Below are 26,811 nucleotides of genomic sequence, written 5' to 3' on the forward strand. Positions count from 1 at the left end.
CCACTTATTTTTGCAGAGGACAGTACTGCAGTTTAGTGCCAAATGAATGAATTCATTTATGCCATTCAGAGGTACAGCTACTTCCTAGCTTACCTTCTGAAAATGTTAGAATTAACACATCAGAAGGAAATGCAGGAAGCTCTGCACTTTCTTCTGTTCACTTTTTAACATGTAACAGCTTTCCCTCTTCCAGAGCAGGCTCCTGTTTTGCAAAAGTTGTTTATATAAGACTCTGCAGATCAACATCCAGTCTGTCTTTCAGCCTTAGGCAATTTCAAACCCACTGTCCCATGTAATCTGCCTGATTTTGTCTAGTGAACTCTGGGCCAGGCTGTGAGAGTCTACTCAGAAAGAGCAACAAATTCAAGACCTACAGGCTTTCAGCAGCAGCTTAAGTTTAGGGGTAACACCTGAAATACAACATCCATGCAACAAAGACATGTAGTTCCTTAGGAAAGGTTTTCATTTATGATGGTGGAAATGAAAGAAAGAGTTTATGTTTATGTAGGTGTTGTTTGGTTTGTTGCTGTGGGGTTTGTTGTTTGGTTGGGTTTTTTGTGGTTTTGTTTTGGTGATGGTTTGGGGTTGGTTTTTTTTCTCTTTCAGTAATAATTTCTCAGCTATCTGAGAGGGTGGAAGTGCCTTTCTCCCTGGAGTATGAGCTCCAGGCTCCAAGAGTGGCAGATGTAGCCCATGGGGTTCCTAGACAGCCCCTTGTTGTTGTCCCCTGCTCATGGAGATGTGAGCCAGGGCTGTGGGAGTCCATGGAAATTCCACAGGCAGAGGATGGGTGAAAACTGTCTGTCAGATTACCCATGACAGCTCTTGCCAGTGACTCACTGAGCAGAGGAAAGCTGGTGCCAACCTCCCCAAACAAATGCTAAATATAATCCAGAAAGGGGGGAAAAAAAAAGAGGGAGGGGAAAAGCAGAATATAGAAGGATGCTGAGACAGAACAGGAGAGGATGACAGAGAGAGAAAAGAAATAACAAGGGAACAGAAATGTTGCTGAAATACAGACTAGGGAAAAAAAAAAAGTAATGGAAGGTTATCTTTAGAAAGCACCTCAACAAACTGCAGAGCCCAAATGTCATCCCTGATTGGGGAAGTCATGGATTGCAGTGGTGCAAAGCAGGCTGCTGCTCTGAGATTTGAAATCAGCAGTAACAGCACAGCAGAGACCACTGCCAGGAGAGCTCTAGCAAGTGCTTCCTTTAACAGCAACCCTTGGGTCTAAAGCAATCTGTGCACCCAGCACAGGTGATCTGAAACTCCCAGGAAGGATTTTGTGTGATAAACTGTCGAGAGATAGAAAGTGGAGAAACTGGTAATCAGGCTAAGTCCTTAGGAAATACGAGCTGTCTCTGCAAGGGGACATTGCTCTATTTTTATCTCTTGTCTCTTCTCTAGCCTCAGGGTAAATTGGTACAAGCTGAAGATTTATTGTAATCACCGTGTATTTATTCCAGGATAGACACAGAGATCTTCAGCTACTGAAATTCTGAGGAATAGGGTTACCACACCAGCCCTTCTGGTTGGCACAGAAATCTTTCCTTGTATATCTCAGTTTAACACATTTTACATATGCAGACGTGCGCTACATACGGCATTCACTTTGGAGAGCTCCCACACAGTTACTTTAAATAACTAAGAAATAGGAAAGTTATTGTCAAACCCTTAAACATATGAGACATACAGAATGACATTAGGAAAGGAAAAGAAAAAAAAGTACAAGGATGATCCCAGCAGAAAAGAGTACCAGTTACCTTGGTTTTGGAAAGAATAGGGGCACCACGATCCAGCAGCATTTCTACAACCTGTTCATGACCACTTCTTGCTCCGCAGTGCAGGGGGGTCAGCCCATCCTGTGGGATACAGAGTTACAACTCATTAGGGTCAGACAGCTAAAATCCTGCACACTTTTGTAAAGACCTGTGATGGCCTAAGAGGCACATTAATTCCTGCACAAGGCTGCTCTTTTGCAAATAAACAGTTGCACCTGTTTGTTCAAACCAACAGAGCACATTCTGGCTCTGATTTTCTGAACATGTAAATAGTCATATCACACTGGCGCTCATGCAATGGGCTTCTTCCAGGTCTTCATTGCACATGCAAGAAAAAGATGAGATTGCACTTCAGGTACTTTTTGCCTGCATGCCTTGGAGAAAACTGGGTCTCTCATTTGTCAGTATGCATCAAAGTCAGTGGACAGTTAGTCTGAGAGGGAAAAAAAAAATCTACTCAGACTTTCATATTACACTGATTTTGACAAGTGTACAGCAGACAAGAAAACCATCCTAATCCCAGGTGATGGAAGTATGTTGGATTCACTTCTGTCTCTTGCTGTGCAGACTGTGCTTGTGTGACCTCCAGCTCAATGACTGGCCTAGAGTCAAGGCATACTGTCCATACCTCTTTCAGAACCATTTGCTTAGTAATAGTCAACATCCTATTGCTTGTTGCAAATAATGATGTCACAGTTTTCAGAAACTTTGGTTTTCCATTTACAAGTCATAAAGGCAGGGGCTTTTTTCCAGTGTCTTCCAGTACTCTTAAAACACTTATGTTATATTGTCTAAAATATGTATGTCACACGATTTTTATATAAGCGATTATCTAAAATTCCTTCTCATACATCCTGTGCTCACTCCATGCACTTGCACTTCCTCTCTGAACAGCAAGTATTATCAGGGTACCTCCTCAGTCACATTTTTCATGCGCAATTATAATATTCTTCCTTGATAATTCCTAAACCACACTTTACTGGAATATGAGCTTAAGCCCTGCAAAGTGTGGAGGGCAGCCAGGGAGAGGGGGGGTGGTACAGAGAGTCTTACACTCCCCTGCTTCTACTCTTTTGCCTGCTCCTAATAAAACTATGAAAGATAGCAGGTAGGAATTGTTATGATAAACTTTTTCTGCTACTCTCATTTAAAACTTACATGGTTCCTATTGCGCATGCTCTTGCATTTAAGGTAAGGCATGTATTTTTGACATAGATGAAGATTTTGGTTCAGACTTAACTCCCTTAACTCAGGGACTCCTTTGTTCCCACAAGATGAATGGAGCGTGGCCCACAATGTTCTTACTGACAACTCTCAAGTAAATTCTATCATGATTTCTGCTTCTTGCTGTTGTTTCAGCCCATAAAGTACTGAGAAGTGCATCTTGTTAAAATGATACTACACAAATTCAAGATGTATTGCTCAAAACACTTAAGCAAAGACAAGGAGAAAAGATACCAAAACCCACAAATGAAGCATTTTTCAGCTGAGTTGCTAATGTTTGGCCATAGCTTCACAAGTGGGGTTTTTTCACATTTCTTATACCAGCAGTTTCCACAGGTAAGGGCATATAAAGTACTGAGCAGACACAAACAATCAATATGAAAATATTACCTAAACACACACACACACACACACACACACACACACACACACACACTTGTACGTGCAGGAAAATTAAGCCAGCAAGGCTAGGTAACTACAGACCTGTAGGCAGGAGCTAAAGATCATCATGTACATTAGATTGCTCATTCTTTTTACTTCCTATCATTATCACATTCTACAGGTACATCAAAGACAGATCCTCAAGGAGATCAGACACAAAAGTTAGAGACCATTTTCCAGATTTAATGCTTCCCTAACTCATTCCACCACCACACCACAGTTAGTACATACCATGCTCACAGAGAATGAGATGCATTTATCATCTTCCTGTACCATCTAGACCCTTCCAGTGCTCCCAGAGCACAGTGCCCCAACCCTCTGTGGGTATTCCTGGCTGCCAAGGTGTCTGTGGCTCACAAGGAGCAGGCAGCTATGCTTGGCCAGCTGGAGCTCATTCTGGGCCACACAGCAGTCACTACCACCAGATACATCACATGTGACACAACATTTCAGTGCATGTGGGTGCTTGTTGGGACAGCTGATCTATACCTATTGTTAACATGATGTCAGGTCTCCCACTGCAAAGAGCAAATACACGCCAAGACAGATAATTTAACTGCACAGATTTTTTTTTTTTTTTTGGTAGTTTCAAAAGACACTGTCTATTCAATGGTTTAGCTAATTGCTACATGACACTTAGAGCAGATGAAATGTGCAGAGGCAATCTGAAATGCAGATCACAAAGACTTCTTTTTTAAAAATAGAGATTCTGAGATTAAAACAGACTGCTCTGAGCTCAGCAAGACTTCACTGACTTTGTCAGGAGATTTTCTAGTTGCTTATTTACTGTTCACATAGACTATACTATGTGAAGCATGAAATATATTACATGTATTAGGAAGCAAACTTGCCTTAATATGATAGTCTGCAATGGCTCAGAAAAACCATTACAAACGATTATGACAATAATCTGTAGATTAAGGACTCTGTAAGTATGCACTGACATGATAAATCATATCATCTGCATTATCTATCCCTCCAGAGAGCCTGAGAGCAGCTCCAGCAAAGCCAAGAGGACAATAGGAGGAGCTCTGATTAGGCACAAGCTTCCCATCAGCATTGCACACACATCTCTGGGGCTGCTGCCTGCTTTAGCTTTTATTTCAAACACAAACACAAATAAATAAGCCCTAAGCACTGTTTCTGGTCCCTGTTGAGACTCAAGTACCTGTGTAGCTCCCTGATCTTGTTACAGTGGGGTCAAAACTGTCCTGAGCCTGCACCTCCCTGCTGCAGGGTGTTTGCTCACCACCACACAGGCTTTAAGGGAGCCCTGGGCAGCCTGGAGGCAGCACAGAGCAGCCTCCCTCTTCTCCCCAGCCACCTCTTCCCTGTCAATGCTCACCCAGGATTTCCCTTGCACAGTGGCATCCCCTGGGCTGTGTCCCAAAGCCACAGCAGCCTCAGCACCACAGCTCTCACATCAATGAGCACCAGCTTCTAACCCAATCTAAGAGCGATTAAACCAAGCACAGTACCCAGCAAAAACTTAAATCTGATGTAAATATTCAACAAGAGCCTGTCAGAGCTGGAGCCAACTCCCAGAGCCTGTCCAGGGCCTTGGCAGGAGCACCAGGCATTCCTGTCCCCTGAGCCAGAGGTAGACAGCACACATTCCCAGGGGAGAAATTACTGCTGCCTCCAGGGTTTGCTGCCCAGCGCCGCTGAGTGACTCTCTGTGCACACACCCAGGGCTCTGTATCCCACAGCCCCTCTGTGCTCCAAGGCTCCTGAATTCATCACTCCATTGGCACTACTGCCAACTGCCCCTTCTGGGCAATAGGGCAACAAACAACATTTGCTCTCCCTGCACAGGCAAAGCACACCCTGAGTGCCAAGGCAGTGCTAGTGTAGTTATTTTATATCTTAACACATGTGGTTTTTCTGGAGCAGCTTATGCATGAGCTGATGCATCTTCAAAGAGCATATCCCACATGTTTTCATGCAGATATGAGTGCTGGGCCTGTTATTTAGCTGCAAAATCAGTAGAATGAAGATTATAAACACTTATTGTTAATCCAAGCTAAAACTTGCTTGCTGCCTGCTTCAGACACAAATTCACTTTGGCACATACAGTATTAGACAGCCAAAGCAAATCAAGCTAATTTAATCAACCCCTCTAATTAAATTTTACTTTTCAAAGTCTTTTCTGGAAGACAGAAAAAACATAATTAGGGCAACATTCAGTAAACATATTACATGAGGCATTAACAGACCTTTGCCCAGAATGTTAGCTAAAAACCGGAATGAATAAAGCTGCCCTGGCAGCACACAGCTCTTGAGTGGTACCCTTAAGAATTCAGTATCCAGACCCAAAAACCAGTTGCTAGACATCTCACACACAAAAAAAGAAACAACAGAGGGAAGACAAACAGCTGGTTAAAATAAACAATGTAACATAAGCATGAACTAAAATGGAAAAAAAAAAAGGCACGTCTGAGTCTCAAAAGAGTTTTAACATAATTTTTGGGATGTGTCTCACATGGTCTCCCAATTCCCAGCTACAGTGTGGAGGTGTGCAAGAGTAGAATGGTACTCATCAAATCCCAGTGCTAATGAATCCAGAGAAAGTGGAAGCTCCTGGATTACTTCTACAAGAACTAAACAGGATAAGGATTTAGCCCTTCATGTTAACCTTTTGTGCAGTACTTCAGCACTACAGTTTCCTGGACCATCTGTCAGCAGCAAACACAAATGCTCATGGAAATGACTAAGGAAAAGAAATCATTACCTCGACTTATTTATTACCCAGGAAAGGCTTTATGTGAATTTACCTATAAAATGATTATGTTAGTGAACAATAAACATGGGCATTATGAGGAGAGTATTCCAGTATCCCACACAGAGAATGGATTGCAGGAACAGACCACAAAATGCCAGCTGAATAGCTAAATCTATCCCATCTAAGAGTCAGAGTAGCAAATCCTGGCTCTGTTAGTGTTTGGTCAACAACACAAAACAGTATGTTCTGCATTCTCATTTAAAGGTGAAATACAGACCTGAAACAGGGAAACAAAGGCCTAAGAATTTCTGCCCCCGAGCAATAGAAACCAGCAATTTCAAGATTTTTTTTTTTTTGTCCTTTCAGATGGGTACAGAACCTTTGACATTTACCTTTAAGGAGGCATTTTGCCTGCCATAATCAACCTTTGCATTAAATAATACCATAATGTCCAAGATAAGAAACTATTTTAACATCAAAACAAATCTGCTTATCTCTTACATACAAAAATTCTGTTCATCTCTTAAAAAAAAAAAAGAGGAAAAAAGAGAGAGGTCTCACATTTATAAATGTGGAACTAGGAGCCTCACTTATTTTCACATGCAAATCCCACCTGTTATCAAGCTGTGTGTGCATTCAGCACCTGCCCCTCACAGAACACACAAGGCTGGGCTCTGCCTGGGCATCCAGCTGATAAGTAGGACTTGAGACAAGCATCAGAAAAGACAGCCTCAGCTGCTCTTTGCCTTTCAATACATTCAGCAGTGGTGATGCTGTTGTAAAGGATGTGACCAGAGCTTTTGTCAACCTGTATTTTTGTAGGGCCATTCTATATCTAGGACATTGGAAAAAAGAATGGTGCTTTAAAAAAATTAAATATCTGCAAAGTTGACATATCTTAATTGTTCAGCCTTGGAAAACAACATTGGGTCAGGTGAGAACAACAGGAGAGATGTAGCAGAAACATATGTTGTACCAGCTCACAGCAATTAATCTTTGCTATTGAATATGACAACCAGGCAGGCACTCCTGAAACAATGCCCTTTTTTCACCCAGCACCACAATACTCTCAGGCTGCTATTGCTTTTGCAGCTGATTTGTGACTCCTGCTGGTGCTGCTCCCTTTCCCCATCAGCAGCTGTCTGAGGCTCCAGGAGCCTCCTCGGCAGAGACACCCCAGCACAGGCTGCCAACCCTGCCAGGATGAGTCAGTGCCGCCGGGAGCACCACTTCCACTCCCTCCGTCCCTCCCTGCCACCAAACGATGCCTCTGGTAATGCCAGAGAGCACCAGGATGAGTGACACACGTACAGCACGAGCAGGAGAAGTTATGCAAATCCCTTCTGACTGCTGGAGAGGATGGGTGTTTGGGGAAACAGGCAGGCTCTGGGGGAAGCCAGAAAAAACAAACCACAGTCATCACTGCCTTTTGCCTCACTGGGAAGCTGTGCCAGACTCAGGAGCTGTTAATGCTTCTGCCCTCTTCCTAGATCCTGTTTCCGTCCCAGCCTGTATTTTTAGTTACATAAATTATCCCAGTGTCTGACCCCGGAGCTTGTGATACAGGAAATGAAGCACATCACGAATTTTCCTAACTAGAAGAACTAACTTGACTCCAACTATTTGAAGTACTGATCCCTAATGTTTTGGACTGCGGCAGGCCATACAAATACTTGCAGAGGGAAGCAACTAATCCCTCAGCAAGTCCCTTTCTCCCTGCTCTGACCAAATGCACATCTGTCACACCACCAAGCTGTGGCACTCCCCACCACAAGGTAGACTCACACCCTGGCCTGGCAGCCCTAGGAAGCATGGAGGAGGCTGGTATTTTAGTCCAGAAATTATACCCACTGTCCACACTACCCATGAAAAATCATCTCTTCCACATCCTGCAATTAGAAAAAACGGAAACATTTTAGAAATAAATCATCAGTGACTAAAGGTAGAAGAACTAAAGAAAAACATGGAGAAAACAAAGAGATGACAAAATAAATTGACCCAGTTTCTGAATTTTCCAGAGGAAAAAAATATGACTGTGCCTAACAAGCATTGCAGGAAATCTCAGAGACTGCAGAAACACAGGAAAACCAAACAGCAACTTGTGAATGCAGTAATAACTATAGAAAAACTATCCTTAGGTTATTCATTTCTTTTGTTTAGAATAATTCTGGTGTTATTTAGAATAATATGCAGACTAACTAAAAGTGGAAAAGGGAGGGGTGATAAATGAACATTTCAAGAAAAATACAATTATTGAAAAGTTATTGGGACAGCTCTTGGGGGTTACCTCGCATGCACGGGAGCGTGTTGCAAAGACTGCCCTGATAGCCCACAGCACCACTAGCTCCAGGTTTACTTCCAAACACTTCAACTTTTCCCTTCTCTCTTTTTTTTTTGGTTTTTTTTTTTTTCCTGCTGTGTAAGTAAATAAAATATCCCTGGTTTGGCTGGTTTATATAGCAATCAGACATAACCACATGCACTGAGTTTTTAAGGCATTCAGGGCACTGAGTGAAGTGTCAGCCTGATGGAAACCATCCCTGTGCCCAACACATATGCTGCCAAATCCCAGCCAGCAGCCAAGCACCCTCACACAGAGCCTGGGCTGCACGAAGCTCATCAGCCACACTGAGCTCTGTGACACTGCCTGCAGACAATGGAGGGCAAACACACTGCAGCTCACAGCTACCCCACTAGCATTCAAATTCTGAAATATCTGACTTGGATTCTCATCTTTTAGCATTTTCCTGTGCATTTACCTCCACCTCCACTCCCAAGTAGCTAGAAGCAGCTCCTAATTTAAAACTGGAAAGAGAACATGGAAAATGGTTGGCTCTGAGCTTTGCCACACTTGGCGTTTCACACACTGCTGTAAGAGATGCAAAATGTTAGTAGCTTGCTGCAATCATTTCATAAAAAATAAATGCAGTGCAGCTGTAGGAGCCTGCCAGGAAGATGAATAATTTAAGCTCTACAGCAACATACCGGTCAGAGGCAATAATTCCACACAGTCACTCCCAGCACTCACACTTGAGCTTACCCTTGTTTTGGCATCAATTTTAGCTCCTCGATCAAGTAGGAGTTTGACCATATTTGCATTTCCCCTTTTTGATGCAACATGCAACGGCGTGATATCATTCTGTGGAAGAAAAAAAACCATGAAAATAAATATGCATATGTCTGTGTTTCATGAATTCCATTTTTGGTTTGCTCACAGAATGAATTATGCCCAATTTGCTAAAGAATAACAGTTTGTTTTCCTGGGAGTATGAAAGCAAAGGTAGGCTGTGCTCAGCCACACATGTAAATTACTGGCCTGATACCTCAACATACACATGGCGAAGACAAAAATCAAGCTGTGGTTAGAGTTATAAGATGACATGATTGTGCCTCAGCTCACAACTTTTGCTTAAGGGTTAAACTTAAGCTATTTTACTGAATCCCTGCAATGTAATCCAGCTGTGGTTGTTTCTGAGCCTGTAGGGCTAAGGATTCATACCTCACAACTTCATTGGCCTTGCAAGAGCCATAGACAGCAAATAAAACCATTGTATCTGTAGATCTAGTTCAAAAACTATGAGATGCCAACACTATTTATTTCTGAACATGATCAGCAAACCCCGAAAGGCTGGCAAGCGCCTCCATTTCAGTTGCACTGTTAATTCTGCCAACCCAATTTGTTTCTCTAATGGATGTAACACCGTGCTGGAAGTGAGGCTGTGGAGAAGCGTGTGTGCTTCCCTGGGTGGTGCCTGGCAGGCTGGCGCAGGCAGAGCTGCTGCACATCGAGGACAGTTACATAACCAACGAGTGCACACACAGGCACTTCCCTGAAAGATGCAGCCAGGACGTCTCTTCATGCTCCGATGAATCCTTTATCCCGTGGCGTATGAAGGCCACGTCCTGTATGTATTTGATCATATGGAGCCAAGTAAAAATAAAGGGATCTAAATAGAGCATGCAGCTCCTGTGTACAGACAAACAGAACTGCAAAGGATGTGCTCCTGTGTGTTCGGGGGCAATGCAAACAGCTGGCTGAGTGAAGCCAGCATCCCTGGGAGCCAGCAGAAAGCAGCACAGGCAGGGAGCATTGTCCCATGGCTGGCTGAGTCAGAAAGGCACCCTGAGCACAGCAGCTGGGCAGTGCGACAGGGTCAGGGGTCTGACCTGGCTAACAGAGCATTCAGCAGTGCTTCCTCAGAACCACAGGTGAGCAGAGTGACAGGGAATCAGCACCAAGAAAAGATCCCCTCTGACAAGCTGACTTACAGCCTAATCATAACACCAAGTACCTGTGCAGTTCTACATCTTCATTTACACAAAATTTCACTATGAAGCTAACTCACAGCTACTAGAAAGTACTAATTAATACTATCACAGAGGTAAAATACATGTTAGCAAGGTTAAATGACAGAGGTTCTTTCTACAATATGCATGATCATTAGAGCATCAAAGTGATGACTGTGCCAGGGTAGCTTCTCATTCCTTTAAAAAATAAGGTAAAGCAAAAAGATGCTCAGCACATTTAACAAAAAGTGCAACGTCTCATCCTTTCAGGGAGGTAAAACTGTGTGATCACTTAAATTTTTTGTGAGGTAGTTTTGAAAATAAAGAATTAATTCTATTTGACTGGAGTTGACACTGGATATAATATGGGGTCACTACATTTCTGCATCAGTCACAAAGAGGACCGAAAAAGAGAGGAGAAAAACAATTATGTGGAGATACTTTCTGCTTTTTCTCTCTTCCCAGGAGGAAAGACGTTACTGAGGTCAGAGGGAGAGAGAGGAATTCTACTTTCCTGAGGAAAAAAATGGTAAAGGAAATAACTTCTGTGTCTTCAAGGAAAGAGCACTGCAGGTAATTTAGGTTAAAGTAACACCTTTTTCCACTTGCTGATGTTGATGAGCAAGGAGGTTAACTCAGCCTAACAGATCCTAGTGCCCTGTTAATACATCAAAATAATTTAGTACTAATAATTTACCGCCTCATATGCAGACAAGAAGAAAAGTCTTTTCTAAGCATCAGGAAAGAAATGGAGGAGGAAGGGACAGCTTTACAAAAGGCAGGACAAATATCTCTTAGAGGTCTGGTTCTCATTCATCTCAACACTAAGCTACATCTAGTGCAGCACAGGGGAGGATATAACCACATAAGATTGTGCACTTTGGATCTAATTATTTGCCAGTCAAAGCTCCTGTTGTCATAAATGAAGGTGAGCTGATTCTGAAATAGATGGATGAGTGCTGACAAAAACACACCTCAAAACCAAAAGAGACAACTTCCACTTAGCAATCAAGAGTTAGGTCACAATGTTTGCTTGTAACAGGGGAAAAGAAATTAAAAATATCCACTTTCATGTTCAAAACCAAATCCTGTTCAAATGACATTCATATTTCTGGGTTGCTACCCAAACTATTAGGACAGCATAATTCTCTCCCAGCTTCTGACAGGGGCAATCACCCCAGCTGGAAACGTGGGGAAATTCTCCAGAACCAAATAAGGACTGAGCTCACTTGTGCGAGCTGCAGAACTAGCAATCTGTCTTTGCTCTATGTGACCACCTGTCTTTATGAAAAACATGTAAATTTAATGTCTTAACATATTTAAACCTGGAGTTACATTTGGTTGAAAATAGGCAGCAAGTTCACATTATAAAGAGAGGGACAGAGAAAGGATGTGATTGCTCCAGAAACAGTTTGTGGGGAAAACCAACTACACACAGCTACCTGGAAATAATAATTGGAGCAGGAGAAATCAAGCAAATTAAACTCTATATGTCCAGTGTAATATCTGTCCTCATGGATGACCAAACAGCTCCTCTTTCCTGGGAAAAAGCACTCATTCCCTTGGAAGGAGTTTGCAGGTTTTACTGTACTTTGCTAACCTGATCAGACAGTTCATAAAAACAATTAAGAAACAAAGGATTAAAAACATGTTTCGCCTTTTTCACCCCTAACATCTCAGGAAAACACTGTGAGGAAATGAAGGGGGGAAAAGAGAGGGGGCAAGACTCCATTCAGAATTTAATTTTGCCATTTACCTATTTAGGCTTTTACTGGTAGCAAAGAATGTGAAGTAGTAATTCTGCTGGCTGAGAGTTCTGACCCCAAACAGATGAAGAGGTGTATTCTGTGAATGCTTGAATAATTGCACACTGATGTTTAGGCCAAGCAACTTGTCTTTGGTCAATACTGTCTTGTACCAAATCTTAAAGAATTACAGCTAGAGGTTTCATGCGTTTGTCCTTTCCCATCTCTGATCTCACAATTAAGAACGTGAACTAAGAAGTGAAAAAACCTCAGACAACATCATCATTAGTTTTTCTGATGACAAAACATAAAGCAAGGAACTCAAAATTGAGTTATTTGTACTTGTCACAAGAAACTAAAGATAAAAAAAGCTTCATAATATGTGCAACTTTGGTGCTGTTTATTAACACTAAAACTGTAGTATCAGCAAACAAAATAGCCACCAAATGTAAGGTTCTGAATTCTTCAGTGTATCAACAGCATCTGCTGTCTTTTCAGTCTATTTTTATCTGTTTGATCTTCTATAAATGCCTCCCTTTGTTCTTAAGATAGAATAGTAAATCAGGAAATTTTTGAAGATGTTTTCCTGCAGTAATAAAGCTGAAATGCCTTCCAAAAGTTGCCACTAAAAGATGTGGTTCAGATCCAGAATTGCTGCTGGAGTGCTGCTTGCCCTTGCTGTTGAAATGTCAGATGCTGGGTAATGTCTCAGGTTGAGCCTTCAGCACTGAGATCCAATTTGTGAGTTAAATTCTACAGGGAATATGAAGCATCACATGTGAGAATGGCAAGCTAAAACTATGCAATAAATGCTCATAGGACTATCAACTAGAACACAGCCTTTCCTCTCCTCCTTGGCAGATTTCCTGGGGCACATGAATTGAAGTACATAGTTAAAAATGTGATGGATTAGGTGCATGCAACTTTTCCATGCTTCACAGCATTGTGGGTGGTGGTTTTCCCTCTGTCTCCATGCAGTGCCTGCTGCAGCCCACCTCTCACAGGGCTCATGCCTTCCTCCAGAGCCCCACAACACCCACAGGCACGATGGGTAAGGAGTGACCTGCTTTTACACTCAGTGCCCTTTGCTTGTGCCTGATCAGAGGGAACTCTAAGCCTTTCCAGCTGCAGCTCTCTATCCACAGCTTCGCAAGAAAATTCAAAAACCTTTGAGTTATCTTGTGTTGAGAAAGGAGCCACCTAACATTTCCCATCTGAAATGAGATCAGCTGCCCTCTGGCATGACGTTATCCATCACAATTCACCACAGCAGTCCAAATTAATCCTTTCTACTACAAATTAGCAACACCAATGGTTAAGAAATCAAGAAAAAAACAGGGTTAAAATTGCCAGTGTGCAAAGTAAATCTTACATGGTTATATTTAAATGCATTTAGAAAATCAGGAACTCCCACTGGTTTCTGGTGTGCTATGCTGTCCTACAGTATTGTCTCTTTCTCCCATCACAGTTGCAGTGTACAAGCATAAAGACACTAATAATAACAACTAAGAAAAGTAAATGTTTGCACTCACAACTCCATATTGGGCTCTGAAGTGCACCTTTAAAGGTGTGGCTAGCACAGTTTTTCCCATGAGAGGTTTTCTTGTGTTTTATAAATAAAGATAAAGTTTGGATGTTTTGGAACAGTGTCCCAGAACTTGGGCAGTGCAGGCCTGGCCAATCAGGCCTGGGGGAAGGCTTCTGACTAACCAATCTGGGTGACTTTTGAGAACTCTATATATGTGATGAAATCAAAACAATAAAGGTCATTCCTTCTTGCCACTGAGAACCGATGCATTCATTACTCTGCTAGCTGCTCAACAGCGACAAAAGGAAGGCACAAAACAAAGGAAAACCTTTCCTAGTCATGTGCTGCATTGATTTAAATGCTGACTGAGCAGCTGATCACACAGGACTGTGAAGACTCACTGCCAGCCACATGGATTTGGCATTTATCCTGACTGCCAGTGAGAGAACTAACCTCCACCTCTGAGCTCTCCCTCCCACCCCCTCAGTAGAATGCAGTTTTAATCAGAAAAATTACACTTATCTGATTTCAAATTTCATTTCCCTGATTTAAAACAAACCAGAACAGTTTCTTATCAAAATGTACGGACCAACTTGGAATTTAGTTATTTAGTTCTTCTCAATCCTCAAATGAGAGCAGACTCCAGGAAGAGCTTAACATTGACACAGAATGTGTGACTAAGACAGAAGCTGAAAACAGCCAGACTGCTACAGCAGAAATTTCTTATGCAGTCTGGAAAATCCCTCCAGCATTAGGGGTTTTTAAGGAAAGAGCATAATGGTGGTTGTTGCATACCAGAATTGCCAGCAACACCACTGAATTGATATTACCACTATGATCAGATCCTGGAGGTACAGGAAAATTGTAGTGTGCATTTGAAGATTCTCATATGCAACAGTGCAGCTACACCAACATGTTGGGTATGAAAACACTCAATATCCTCCTCTCTATTTTTCTGCAGTTCAGAACTGAGGCTACAACACAGCAGAATCCCTGCACAGAAAAGTCTTATATTCTAGCAGCAGTTACTGTGGTCACTGAGGCTTGTATAAATGTTTCAGAAATTAAAGATAAAAATACACAATCAGATGCTTTCCAGGAAACCCTACAACAATGTATAATTCCCAGGTTTTTTTCCTCCTCTCCTTAATGGCAGTAAGTCTTATATTGTGCTATTTTAGTTCTTGTGTGCTTATATACTTAACTTTCTTCAGGGTTAAGATGTATAAAATGAATCCTGGAAGAAAAGAAAGAAGACTATAGCAAGGAACTCTTATGGCAAACTACCACTGGGGAAATAAAGATGTTTTTCTCTTATGCCACTGTCACTTAGATATTGCCTGCTCTTTTTGATGGGCTAATGGTGTTCTGCTTCTCAGCCTCAGGGTCATCATTAATGCATGTTGTCCTCACACCACCCCCAAAATTACCAAATCCTTTCCTAGCCTTCCAGTAAGCAAACTCTCTGCAGGCAAAGCCCACTCCCAGTGGAACCGAGATCTCCTCTAGGAAAGGGAAGGCTGTTCCCAGGGCTGGACGCAGTTTCAGGGCACAGTGATGAGCTTCTGTTTGCTTTGGCAAGAAAGATACAGGGAGAGGTCATCTTCACATAGAGGATTCCCTGGCTACCTCGAGCTTCTGACTTGCAAAAGTACAGAGTGGATGTGGGGGCCACAGAGGTTTCTTTCAGCTGCTGCTCTGGAAGCTGCAGAGAATTTCATCCTTCCCTCCTTTCTAACCACTGTGCTCCTCAGAGACAGGTGGAGCTTCAAAGGCATTTCCTCACCTGGGCTAAACAGATCTTTCCACTGGAAGATCCTCTCAGACAGAAGAATGCTATGTGAAGACTCTGTGAACCCCCAAAAGACAACTTTTTCATAATTATAATTCCCAGTTTATCCAAAACACTTTCAAAATTATTAAAACTCTAGGTAAGATATCAGATACAGTTTGATTTAAAGGCATGAGTGGCTGATAAGCAATAGTTTTAAAATGACAGGAATTAGTTTTTCCTGTTGAAAAAATTGATAAAACAGATTCACTTAAAGGTATCTGGCTGCCTTTCAGTTTGTAGCTAGGGTTCATCCACACATCTCACATGTCAAGTGGCATTGCCAGCTAAGAGAATGGTGCCTGGAGTTGTTGCAATCCTTCCAAGCCCAAGTAGTGACTGCACTTAAGTGTTAATCCGGCTAAGAAAGGAGGATGACTTCACTCTCCTTTATCCTTTATTCTCCTCCTCCACTTCTTCAGTCTCTGTCTCCCAGTTAAGCAAGGGCGAAATATGGTGATGTAATGAAGGGATTTCCTTAAGCTTTGAAGTATTTTGGAGAAGCAGAGCCGGACACATGGTAATGTACTACAGAAAAAGGATGATGAGCAGACATAAAATGCCTGTTACTCTGCAATGCATACCCTGCCAGTGACAGGTTTTCTGTTGAGTTTGAGCCCAAGAAGTCAAGGAATTTGGAATGATTGTTTTTCCTTTGTTACAAAATGGCAAACATCCAGCTGAATAAGGAGATCTTGTTTCACTTGGAATGAGGTTAGGATGGTTCCCCGAGCTGCCTCCTTGTTTATAGGTGGAATCAAGGGTGTTACCTGCTGATTTACTGAAATTATTTCTATCCACCCCAATGGGGAGCTTGCAGTGCCATCTTCCCTGCACTTTGCAGCAAAGCAAGGCAAGAGAAGAAAGCACAGACAGAGAAGTGTTAATGCAGCTCAAGGGAAGAGCTGACATGACATCAGTCACTTGGCTGCAGCAGTGCAAACCTGTAAAAGTAGGTACATTTCCAACCCCCCCAGCTGCTACAGTCAGCAGGTACACAGACTGGCAGGCACTGTGACACCTGTAAGAGCTGCTGGAGCTGTGCCTGTTTCCTAGATGCGGTGACGAAGGGACCAGGGGAGTGTGTGACAGCTGAGAGGCAGGCAGGTGTGTGCTGGTGGGGCTGAGGGAGCAGCTGCTACTGAATATCACTGGGGACATCATTTACTTACAGTCCAGCACCACTGCTCACCTCCTGCCCACACACTGAGAGTCATCAGCGAATTCATCTCCTTCCCTGTCTTCGCTGCTGGAACCTCTTTCTTCCCTCAGGCCTCTCAGAAACACACTGAAAGAAGCTGAGGAGATCTTAGCCACAGGCCTGCCCTCCTTTTTCTTTCATCCTTTCACCAGCTCTTCTTTTCACTACACTTGCCCTTGGCCTAAAAGCTCAGAGCTCTGCCTTCCTCCTACACATCCATTCACAGCTTTTTTACCTTTCCCCACCCTGACTCTACTGATGGTGGGAGCTGGCTATTTGTCCTGCCCCCACATATTTCTCTTCATATTGCCCCCTCACACAAGTTTCTTCTGTTACCATACTCCTCTCCTCTTGTTCAAATCTCTTCCCAGAATTCGCCCTTTCCTTAAAAGTTTGAACATAAATTGAGAGATAGAAAAGTAGTGTTGATTTGTATTTATTTAATAAGAACAAATGGAAAATGGTCGGTGTTTTGTGAAAGCATTAAGTGCATTTGACACTGCATCTTAAAGTTTGCTCTTTGCACTTCTGAAAGCTACAGTACATGTGGTAATATTTTTTTGGGGGTTACAGCCTTTCCAGATCTTTGCTCTGTTGCTTATCTCACATTGTCAGCAACTCAAATAAGGGCCTTCCCTCCAGAGGGAAGGCAGCACACTGTGGATAGAGTTAACAGAAATTAGAACAAGAGGCAAGGAGGTGCCAAAGAGCAGGCTGTACCTGTGGGTCATTTTCAGTACCTCTTTTGCAATTTGGGTAATCAAGGATCAAGCAAGGGCTCTGCTACTTGGTGCTGATAATTGCACCTTTCACACAGCTTACCCTGGTGCTCTGTTTGCCTACAAACTCACTGCTCTACCAGAATCTAACCCATCTTCCTGTGCAGCCCTTTCCTCCCCTGCAGTCTGATAAGCACTAAAGAACAAAATTCAACTCCATATTACTGTTATTTATGTTACAATTCTTTCTGTCACAACAACTTTATCTAGACTTGCAACTGCCACGGAGTGGAGATGAGCTCTCTCTCCCTCTCTGGATGCCTCCACCCCGCATCACAAGCACAAAGGAGCACTCAGTGCTCCCTGAGTCACAGTCTCAGCCCACTGCTCCTTCAGGCTGATGTCACAGCATCCACACCTCCTCAGCTATCCCAGAACTCTGTCTCTCTCTGATGATGACAAGAGAGAGGCAGAATTTAGAATGTTCAGATCTTGAAGAGGAGGCAAGAATGGTCCTATTACTCTGGATGTACTCACCACAAGTGCCCTTAGTCCAAAACAGAGCTGCTGAAGCCTAAGACTTATTATTTTATCAAAACAAGCATAGGCAGATGGTATTTAGTGCACTGGCACTAAATGCTGCTAATTGCTAATGCAGTAGCATTGCTAATCCCTAATCTTGTTTCTGAGTGGGAAAGAGTTGACCCAAGACCCCATTTGTCTTCCCTGCTTCTGTGATTAGGGCTTATCAAATGCTCAATGCCAAGCTTAGGATGGTCTGGAATGCCTTAACGCTCTAATCGGGTCAAAGGACTTGGAAATCAGAGGTCAATGTTAGCAGGGAAAGCAAAGCAATGTAATGCTTGTCATAAAAACTTCGCTGCATGTAAATATGCTCCTTAACTATAGAAGCATTCAAGTTTTTACCTATACAAACTATCTAAAGTAAAATACCACAAATTCACATTTCCCTTTGTGCAAATGCTCTAAGCAGCATTATAGTACTTTTCCTCTTGCAGAAGTAATAAACATAACACATGATCATAATCTCGGAGGAGGAGCTGCTGGATTATCCATGTGACATAATTCCCCTCATAATTATAATCTTAAATTTACATAGGGATTTTTTTACTTTTCCTAATTTAATTGAAAGATTGCTTCAGAATCTTATGAGTTATATTTAATATTCATTATTAATAAATTATTAAATAAATAACGTTAATTACTAAGATTTAATGGGAATATCTGAATTTCTACACAACATTTATTCATGGCCAATTTATGCCTATTCATTCTTACATGAGCATTTTCCTTCACTCTGAATGCCTTTTGTTGCCTCGATTTTACCTCCATATTGTCCTGGCTCACTACCACATCTCTTCCCTGGCTTTGTTTTGGTAAGGTTTGGTGAGCCAAAGCCTTGCACAGCCTCAGTTTGTTTTGGAGTTATTTATTTGGCGTCATGCCTGGCACCACAATCTTTCCTTACCCTTCATATTTTATCCCTTTCCTTCAAGCTGTATCCCTATCCATATATGTTTGGGTTTTGCCCCCGCTCTTCCAACTCTACGTAACTTCCCTCCATGGTTTCCTGTCTTTCTCCTGCTTACATTATGGACTCCACTTCTACATCTCACTCCATGTCCTACTTGCCCAGTTTCTCAGATTTCCTTTATGAATCACCCGACTCTCCTACATGCAGTGCAGGCACAGATGCTTTATTCACCACTGCACCTGCACTCCATGCTCACTGGAAGCAACTGCACGGCAAGGAGAACTCAGCAGGGACACAACACTCCTGCCACATGTTAGAGCTGCAGGTGGGAGCATTCCTGTCACTGGATTCCAGCATGCCCTTTCCAAGGCTGGAGCCGTGAAAATAGCAGCTCCTTTTGATTAAAACAGAAGTTTTCAGAGATAAGGACTCGGGCTCAGGCTCAGTTTAACAGCCTGGGGAAAGTCCCTTTACACTCAGCCCAGCCAAGTCAGGCCCCTTGGCTGGTGAGAGAGATGTGCCTTTCACACCTCTGAGCAAAAGGTGTTGCCAAGTGGTGATTAAGCAAATTAAACATAACTCAGACTCCACACTTACCCTTGCAGTGAAGTCCACAGCAGCTCCCCGATTTAACAGCAACGTGGCTACATTGATATTCCCATAGTGAGCAGCTATGTGGAGGGGAGTGAACCCACTCTGGAAAAAAGCAAAACAAAACACAACCAATAGATACTTTTTGTTAAATATCGCATCAGTACCCCAAAATTCATAGCACATCACTGACAAAAGCTAGTAATAGGAGTCTGCTGCAAGTCACCACTCCAATTCTGTACTAGTTTTCACTCACTGATGTTTATTTATAGTACCTCAGAGAATCTAAATAAAATCACACTGCTAGGCAGGAGGAGAAAAAAAATTAACATAATTATTCTAGACGATAAGAAGTTGAATAAAGTTTTCAGTTATTCCAGAAAAATAGCAGCAAAACATTTGAGTATTAAAGCAATGATCTTACTTTTATAAGAAATTAGCTTCTAACTAGAAATATATTGTTATTGGCATGATGTCAATCTTGCAAGTTAAATCTCTTAGAGATTCTTTGCAGAAGTTCAAATACAAGTCACTTAATGATATTTGCAAACTGATTTTTATAAATTCAAAGTAGATGCAAATGAAAATAACATCAAAGACTATTTTAAATTATTAATATGAGTTGTTTTTTTTCCAAGGGTTAGCACCATAAAGATCAGTCTCCCACTGTGGGCAATCACACTGGGTTATGTTCAGACACCACGAGTTACCACCCTAATTAAAAGATGTCTTACTGATAAAATTACTTCGCAACTGATTTTCATATATAAGTAGTTTTACTTCCTTTTAAAATAATGCTAAAACATGCAGCAATTCCATCAAACCTGCAAAGTATGAAACCTTATGGGAACTAGATGCATTTCTAAATTGTTAGCAAGCCATGCTAGCTGCCACTGCCTTGCTTTGGGAGTTTTGCAGCTATAAAACCACTCTCAGATCATTCTGTTTGCTGACACCATCAAGGTAAGTGTCATGCAGAAGCCTAGAATCAGACCTGGATGCACAACATGACAGGGTTGTCTGCAGCTCTTAAGACATCTGATAAACATGTGTTCCGTGAGAATCCCTGAAAACTCCATCTCACACCATATGGCCCTTTAGTGTTGGCAGTTAGTTCCCAAGAATGCTTCACTCTTACTTTTAAACCCTAGTTTCAGCTGCAGAAAGCCCTGGTCTCTAAACTACAGTCTTCTCTAGCACATGCTACTTCATTTCATCTAAAGCAGGTGTCTATCCTATAATAGGCGATGCAGACAGGAGGGAGAAATGATGCAGCAGCACTAAGTCATGGAGGAGTGATGATGCATATATATATTTATATATACCTCTGTTGTTCTATTCACCATCATCTAGGTTAACACATTTGGAAGCAAAGAGGGGGAAAAAATGAACGGTTAGTCCACCACTGGTGACATGGATGCGGAAAGCTTCGTGATGGCTGCGTGGCACGGCAGCTCGGATGGCAGCACGCCCGGCACACACGGGAAGCTCCACGGGATTGAAGCCCAATGAGCGAGTACTTTGAGTGCTAATTGTTACATGTTTACCAAAGTTCTCCAGGTAGCAATTGCACAGACAGCTGATCAAATGACTTAACTGTATGGTAACTACAGCTCACCACTGCTTTCAGGAGTGGCTTTCACTTCCAAGAGAGTAATTCAAGTAATAGTTTGTTTATTATTTTCCATTTGCAAGGTTTCTACAAGAGAAATTAACCCTGATTTAAACAGAAAGGGAACGGGGGAGAAAGAGGCAAAGGAGGCAAAACAAACATTATTCTTAATCAGGGGTTAGAGGAGAAAGTCATGTGTAACTGCAGCAAAACAGTTCCCAGTGAGGGAGACCTCCACTGGATGTGGTCAGCACTTGATGGCCTCAAACCTTCTTGCTTTTCCCAACTGACCTTTGACTCCACGTCGGCATTGTGGTCATTCTGCAGGAGCAGAGCCGCCGCCTTCGTGTCGTCCTTGCGCGCCGCGATGTGCAGGGCGGGAAGTCGGACTTTTCCCTTCGTGTCATTTTCCAGCAGCAGTGAAACCACCTGGTCATGGCCTTGCTGCAAAGCTACTGCCAGAGGTGTGAAACCATCCTGCAACACACAACAGGCACCGTCAGTGTGCCTTCCAAACCCTCCACAGAGTGGAAAGGGGCAGTGAAGAGATCTCAGTGTTAGGAACAGAGCTGGCTCAAATTCAGTCACTGAGTGTAACATGGTGCACATCAAAAGTACTCTGCAGTCACCCTGAAATTGGAACAAAGTGATGGTGAACAAGGTTCCAAATACTCAGAACACCCTTCTGGCACTCTAGATGTAACATAAAATTATAAGACACAAATGAGTGAGACTTGAGCAAAAGAAAAACATGAAATTACTCAAAAATTTACAGTTAATTATGCAGATACTTATTTATGTAAGTGCTTAATTATATAAAAAGGTATAAAATGCTGGAATATTAAAATTACAATTGCTAATCATGTCTCAATATTAAATTATCATCCATTCCTTACAGATTATAACCGACATTTTTATGCTCATTTAAAAAAACACAGACAACTAAACAAACCAAACCAAACAAACCACTTGAGCTCTATCCTCTAATATATTTTGTGCGCATTTAAAGTATAATAATTGATTAAGAATACCACATTCTCCTAATGTACTGATGTTCTACTATAATTTCCATTTATGAAAATTTATATAATTTGATCGACAATCCTCTTACAAAAAAGTAATTTCCTTTCAGATTTGCTAACAGCCAAATTGGTGAAGAATAAAAAACCTGAAAAATTGAAGATTTCTACTTAGCAGATTCCACAAACACATATAATTATAAATCCCAGACTGCACTTTCTATGTTTTTAATTTTAATTTTATTTAAATTTTAGTTTTATTTTATAGATCCTTAGAAAACTAAAGAATGAAGGAGTTTTAATTTAAATTCTGCTCCTTATGAAACATTTATCATTGCAACCCAGAAGCACATTCAGCTCTGCCCAAGAAAATACCCATAAATCACTTTAAAAAAATCACAAAGGCAAAATACCAAGATACTTGGGATATCTATCTATTACATTTGTCTCCTGCTGAATATATCTAAAGCCTGTATTACCAAAGTTAACTGCAGCATAGTAAGCAAACACCTTTCACTTTTCAACCACTGCTATCATGGTGAAGCCATGTAACTGTGAAATAAAAGTACAGAAATTTTTCCTCTGCAGACAGAGGAAAAGGTAGATCCTCACTCTGTGTCAACAGTGCAGAGGTGAAGTGTTAGCTTCTTAACTTTTGGAATGAAAAGTAATTTTTTTAATAAGGAATTTCTCTCTCTAGCTTCAAAACAAAGAATACTTCAATTTCAGATGAGAAACTGGTGGGGTTGTGAAAGAGAGGTTTTTTCCAAAGTTTTTGAGGGGGGGAAACCTCAAAAAACCTCTGAAATTCCTGTGTCCTAACAAGCAATTTCCACACCCCGCAAGGAGTTTTATGCACATTTAACCAGGTTGCCCTGCTGCCTCCACCTTCCCAATCCTCCAGCAGCAGGGCAGGGCTGCAGTCCCAGGATGTGAATGGGTCCTGGGCTAAAACAGGCATGGGCAGAGGGGCATGGGCTGTGAAAGATGCTCTGCAGCTCTGATGGCCAAAAAACCTCCCTGAGCATCCCCACAAGAGCGCTCTGACAACATTGCTCTGCTCTACCTGCAGAAATGGGGGCTCTTGCCTGGAGGAACCCTGGAAACCTTGACTTCCTGCTCCACAGCCAAAAATTCATCCACTTCACAGGAGAGTGGTGTAGATACTTACAATAATAGAACCAACTATTTTCCTTTAATTAGATTAAAACACCATAATTAAATAGTTACTTTTAAAGAATACCTAGCTAAGTGGCAATCATTTAACTACAAAAGTTTTTGCACTTACAATGATAAAAAGAAATCAGATTTATATGAAAACTCGGACAAAGAGCAAATAAAGAACTCACAAGCAACTCTCTCAAACAAGGAAGGCAATAAAGGCACTGCTATTTTGTAGTCTGGTATCTTCAAAGGAATTCTCCATGGGTAAAATTAGATGGCACCTTATCATCAAGCTGAGTTGGAAAAAAGCTCAACCTAAACTGACATACAGTACTCAAGGGAAAAACAATACCAAAGAAAAAGAACCAAGTACCCATTCAAAATATTTTTAAAAATCTGTTTACAGAAAATCATACAGTGGCAAGAGTATTGGCAGAATTTAGAATTTATTGTACATCTCCAGGAGTTCCATGTTTCTTTCTTTCCAAGTTTTTACAAAGAAATAGAAATTAGTGCTCTGAAAACTAATTTTCAATTCATTTTCCAGATGTGAAGTATTTCATTTTGGTACTTCTTGACTATCATATCTTTGATCATTTCCAGAAAGTGGTTCTGATGCACACTTCTAGTTATAACTAACTTTTAGTGATTTTGGAAATACAGTTTTGATCCATTAGCGATTCATTTTTCACAGTGTTGACTTCAAAAGAATAAGATTTCCTTTCCACACCATTATACAGTGATACTATGAGGTACAGTGGCAATAAACTAACTTTGCATTTCATATTTTTCAAAAAGTAGGCCTTTTTCAAATACACATTATTTCCTTCATGGGAATAGTTCTGGTAGAGCAATTAGAATTCAATAAATATTAAAAAGAGCACATGCTGAAGCACCTTTTTCATATTTTGGTAGCAAAATCTTGGTAAGAAGACAACTGAAATTTCATCAGATTCAGCACTTATTCTCAAAGCCTTACATTTGTGACAATTAATGTTTGGTACTTATTTTCTTCACAGATTGTCCTGAGTTTGAATTTCTTCCTAAAGAAAGAAACATAAAGTGCTCTTCTGGAAGAACAACAGAACACCCTCAGGGATGGATCCTGCATCTTTCTGTCAGCTTGGAATTCTCTCTGCAGCAGCAGCTTTGGTAACTGGGTGCCAGAGAGAGGGTACCAGCATGGTAATGAAGCAGCTCAGGAAATGCCCTGAGCACCAACTAACCCTGGGTTTTCTCTGATATCCCAGGGTTGGTCCAGAGCACAGCTGAACACTTGTTCTTGCCTTATGGCTGCCACCCTTCTCATTGCTCACTATTTTTACTGAAAGTACAGAGAACTTTTCTATTATACACACAGCTTCCCTGCGTGAGCACTTAACCTGAAAGATTAGCAGTTAAGACTAGGAACACATCTATATTTAGAACTGTCTCCAGTTAAAGTAATTTTTTTTTAATTTTAGAAATGGCAAGAGATAGTTTAAATTGCTGAAAAGCCCATAACTCTATTCATTAGCACACTTCACAGAGACAGCTTCTCATTCGTCTTTAATTTTGCGTTTAAAAGACTAGTTTGATATAAGCTGGCAGAAATCACTCCTGAAGTACATTTTGCTTTGTTCATAAAGTGTGAAATTCAAACTTTTACCTCTGTGGCAAGGCTTTGACTGGCACCATTGTCAAGAAGAAACTTGACAACTTCCAGGTGGTTTTCTTGGGCTGCCATATACAATGGAGTGAAGCCATTCTGAAATATGAAAACAAGAGTGTAAACACCCCCCAAACATTTTATACATACCAAATGTGGGAAGGTCAGGTGAAAAGCAAAAAAACTGTTTGCCCACAGACCAGTTAATGGCATGATCTACATTGGTTTAAGTGAAGATGGGAGAAGGGTATTATTATTTAAAAGGACATAGAGGAATCTTTCAGCTGACCTGATACAATTCCCACAGCTAAGCAAGAACAATTCCTTTCACATCTGTTGTGAAGTTAAACTAAAAATCAATCTGGACAGATGATTTGGTCGCAATGAGTTATGATTCCTGATAAATACAGCCACAGCACTGGAAATGTAAAACGACACAGGGAAATACAATACAAGTCTGTAGCAAAAGCATTGACTCTTCAGAATAACTGATTTTTTTTTCTCTTCTTTCCATTAGCTTTGACTTCTCTTTCACTTGTGCCAGCTACTTCTGCCTTTCATCTCCTCAAAGAGCTGCCTTCTGAGCACAGTCTGCTTGTGGACACTGAGCTACTTCATATTTCAGGCACCAGGGGATGTGAGGATCATTGGTTCTCAGCAGTTTGAGACAGAGGTTTATCAATGTTTCTGACCACATTAGGAGCATGTCTCAAATTATGCTGAAATGACTGATTGCAATCAATGCAATACAAGTACTAGAGGCTGCAGAGCTTAACTCATTCTTTGGTGAATGCCTTCCCCTTACAGTCAGTGCTTTTGTCTTTGCCTTAACTGTAAGCAGCCTGTCGAAATTGAAGGTTTTGGCATAAATATTAAGGAATTTTTTACCTATTGTTCTAACAATTTCTGAAATCTCTACTACAGTCACACAGGACACTGACCTAGATTTTTCAGGAAACCAATGGGGCCAAACAGAGATGAGCTCAGAGGAGTTTGGCCACACATTCATATCAAAGGGCACATTTGAACATTCTGTGCTCTGGAAAGATGAAGGAGGCTGGAGGCTCAGAGCTGTGTCTGCAATTGGGCTGAGCTGTGGCAGGGAGCAGCTGAGAGCCACCTGAGTGTCCCAGCAGTGGGCAGAGGGGCAGGGCACATGGCCAGCAGTGGGCACAGGTGAGCCCAGGCCAAGCACTGGGCACAGGTGACCCCAGGCCAAGCACGCGGCCGCGCTGGCAGCAGCGACACAGAGGAGGTCGCCACAAAGGACAGCTGCAGAGGAAACGGGTGTTTGATCCAAGAGGAACTTTACCACCAGCAAGACACCAAGCAGCTGTGAAGCCACATGTTTACAAGGCCAGCACAGGTAGCAGGGCTGCCGTGTTCTGGGATTTTGATATTTTGGGCTCTGCTCAGGAAAGCACAGCTACAAGCACAAAGCAGGGGCTGAGGGGATCACAGAGCCCAAGGCCAAGGTTAGCAATGTGTTCATGCACTCCCCAGAACACAGGCTGAGCACTTCAGTTGCCAGACAGTCAAAATTTACTTAATTAAAAAACAAAGAGGCCAGAAAGCACTTGCTAAGGTACCTCCTATGTCACACTACAAGTGATTGCAGTGAACAGCAGTCTGGCATTCGTCCCTATCATTTCATGGCATACTCAACGTCTATTTACTAACTCAGATGGAAATAAAGATTAATTTTTTCAGTTTCAAATGTTTGTGGTTAGAAAGGGAGCAGGAAACACTACCTAATTATTAGTTTCATAAAATAATTAATAGGCAAAAATTCTCAGAACC

The 26,811-nt window shown here is 41.8% G+C and overlaps 1 protein-coding gene across 5 annotated transcripts in view; it reads right to left on the minus strand.

Annotated features, from left to right (window-relative positions):
* ANK3 (ankyrin 3) overlaps positions 1-26,811 on the minus strand; it is a 194,752-nt gene that overhangs the window by 108,568 nt on the left and 59,373 nt on the right. For all 5 annotated transcript variants that reach the window (XM_085064224.1, XM_085064226.1, XM_085064222.1 and 2 more), the window contains exons 5-9: positions 25,012-25,110; positions 21,472-21,657; positions 19,575-19,673; positions 9,212-9,310; positions 1,767-1,865 (exon numbers count right to left, since the gene is read on the minus strand). In XM_085064224.1, the coding sequence (XP_084920350.1) occupies positions 1,767-1,865; positions 9,212-9,310; positions 19,575-19,673; positions 21,472-21,657; positions 25,012-25,110 (582 nt within the window). The remainder of the gene's footprint in view (positions 1-1,766; positions 1,866-9,211; positions 9,311-19,574; positions 19,674-21,471; positions 21,658-25,011; positions 25,111-26,811) is intronic.

This window comes from Lichenostomus cassidix, chromosome 6 (genome assembly GCF_008360975.1).
Source record: "Lichenostomus cassidix isolate B80296 chromosome 6, HeHo_3.0, whole genome shotgun sequence".
In the NCBI taxonomy this organism is placed as follows: domain Eukaryota; kingdom Metazoa; phylum Chordata; class Aves; order Passeriformes; family Meliphagidae; genus Lichenostomus; species Lichenostomus cassidix.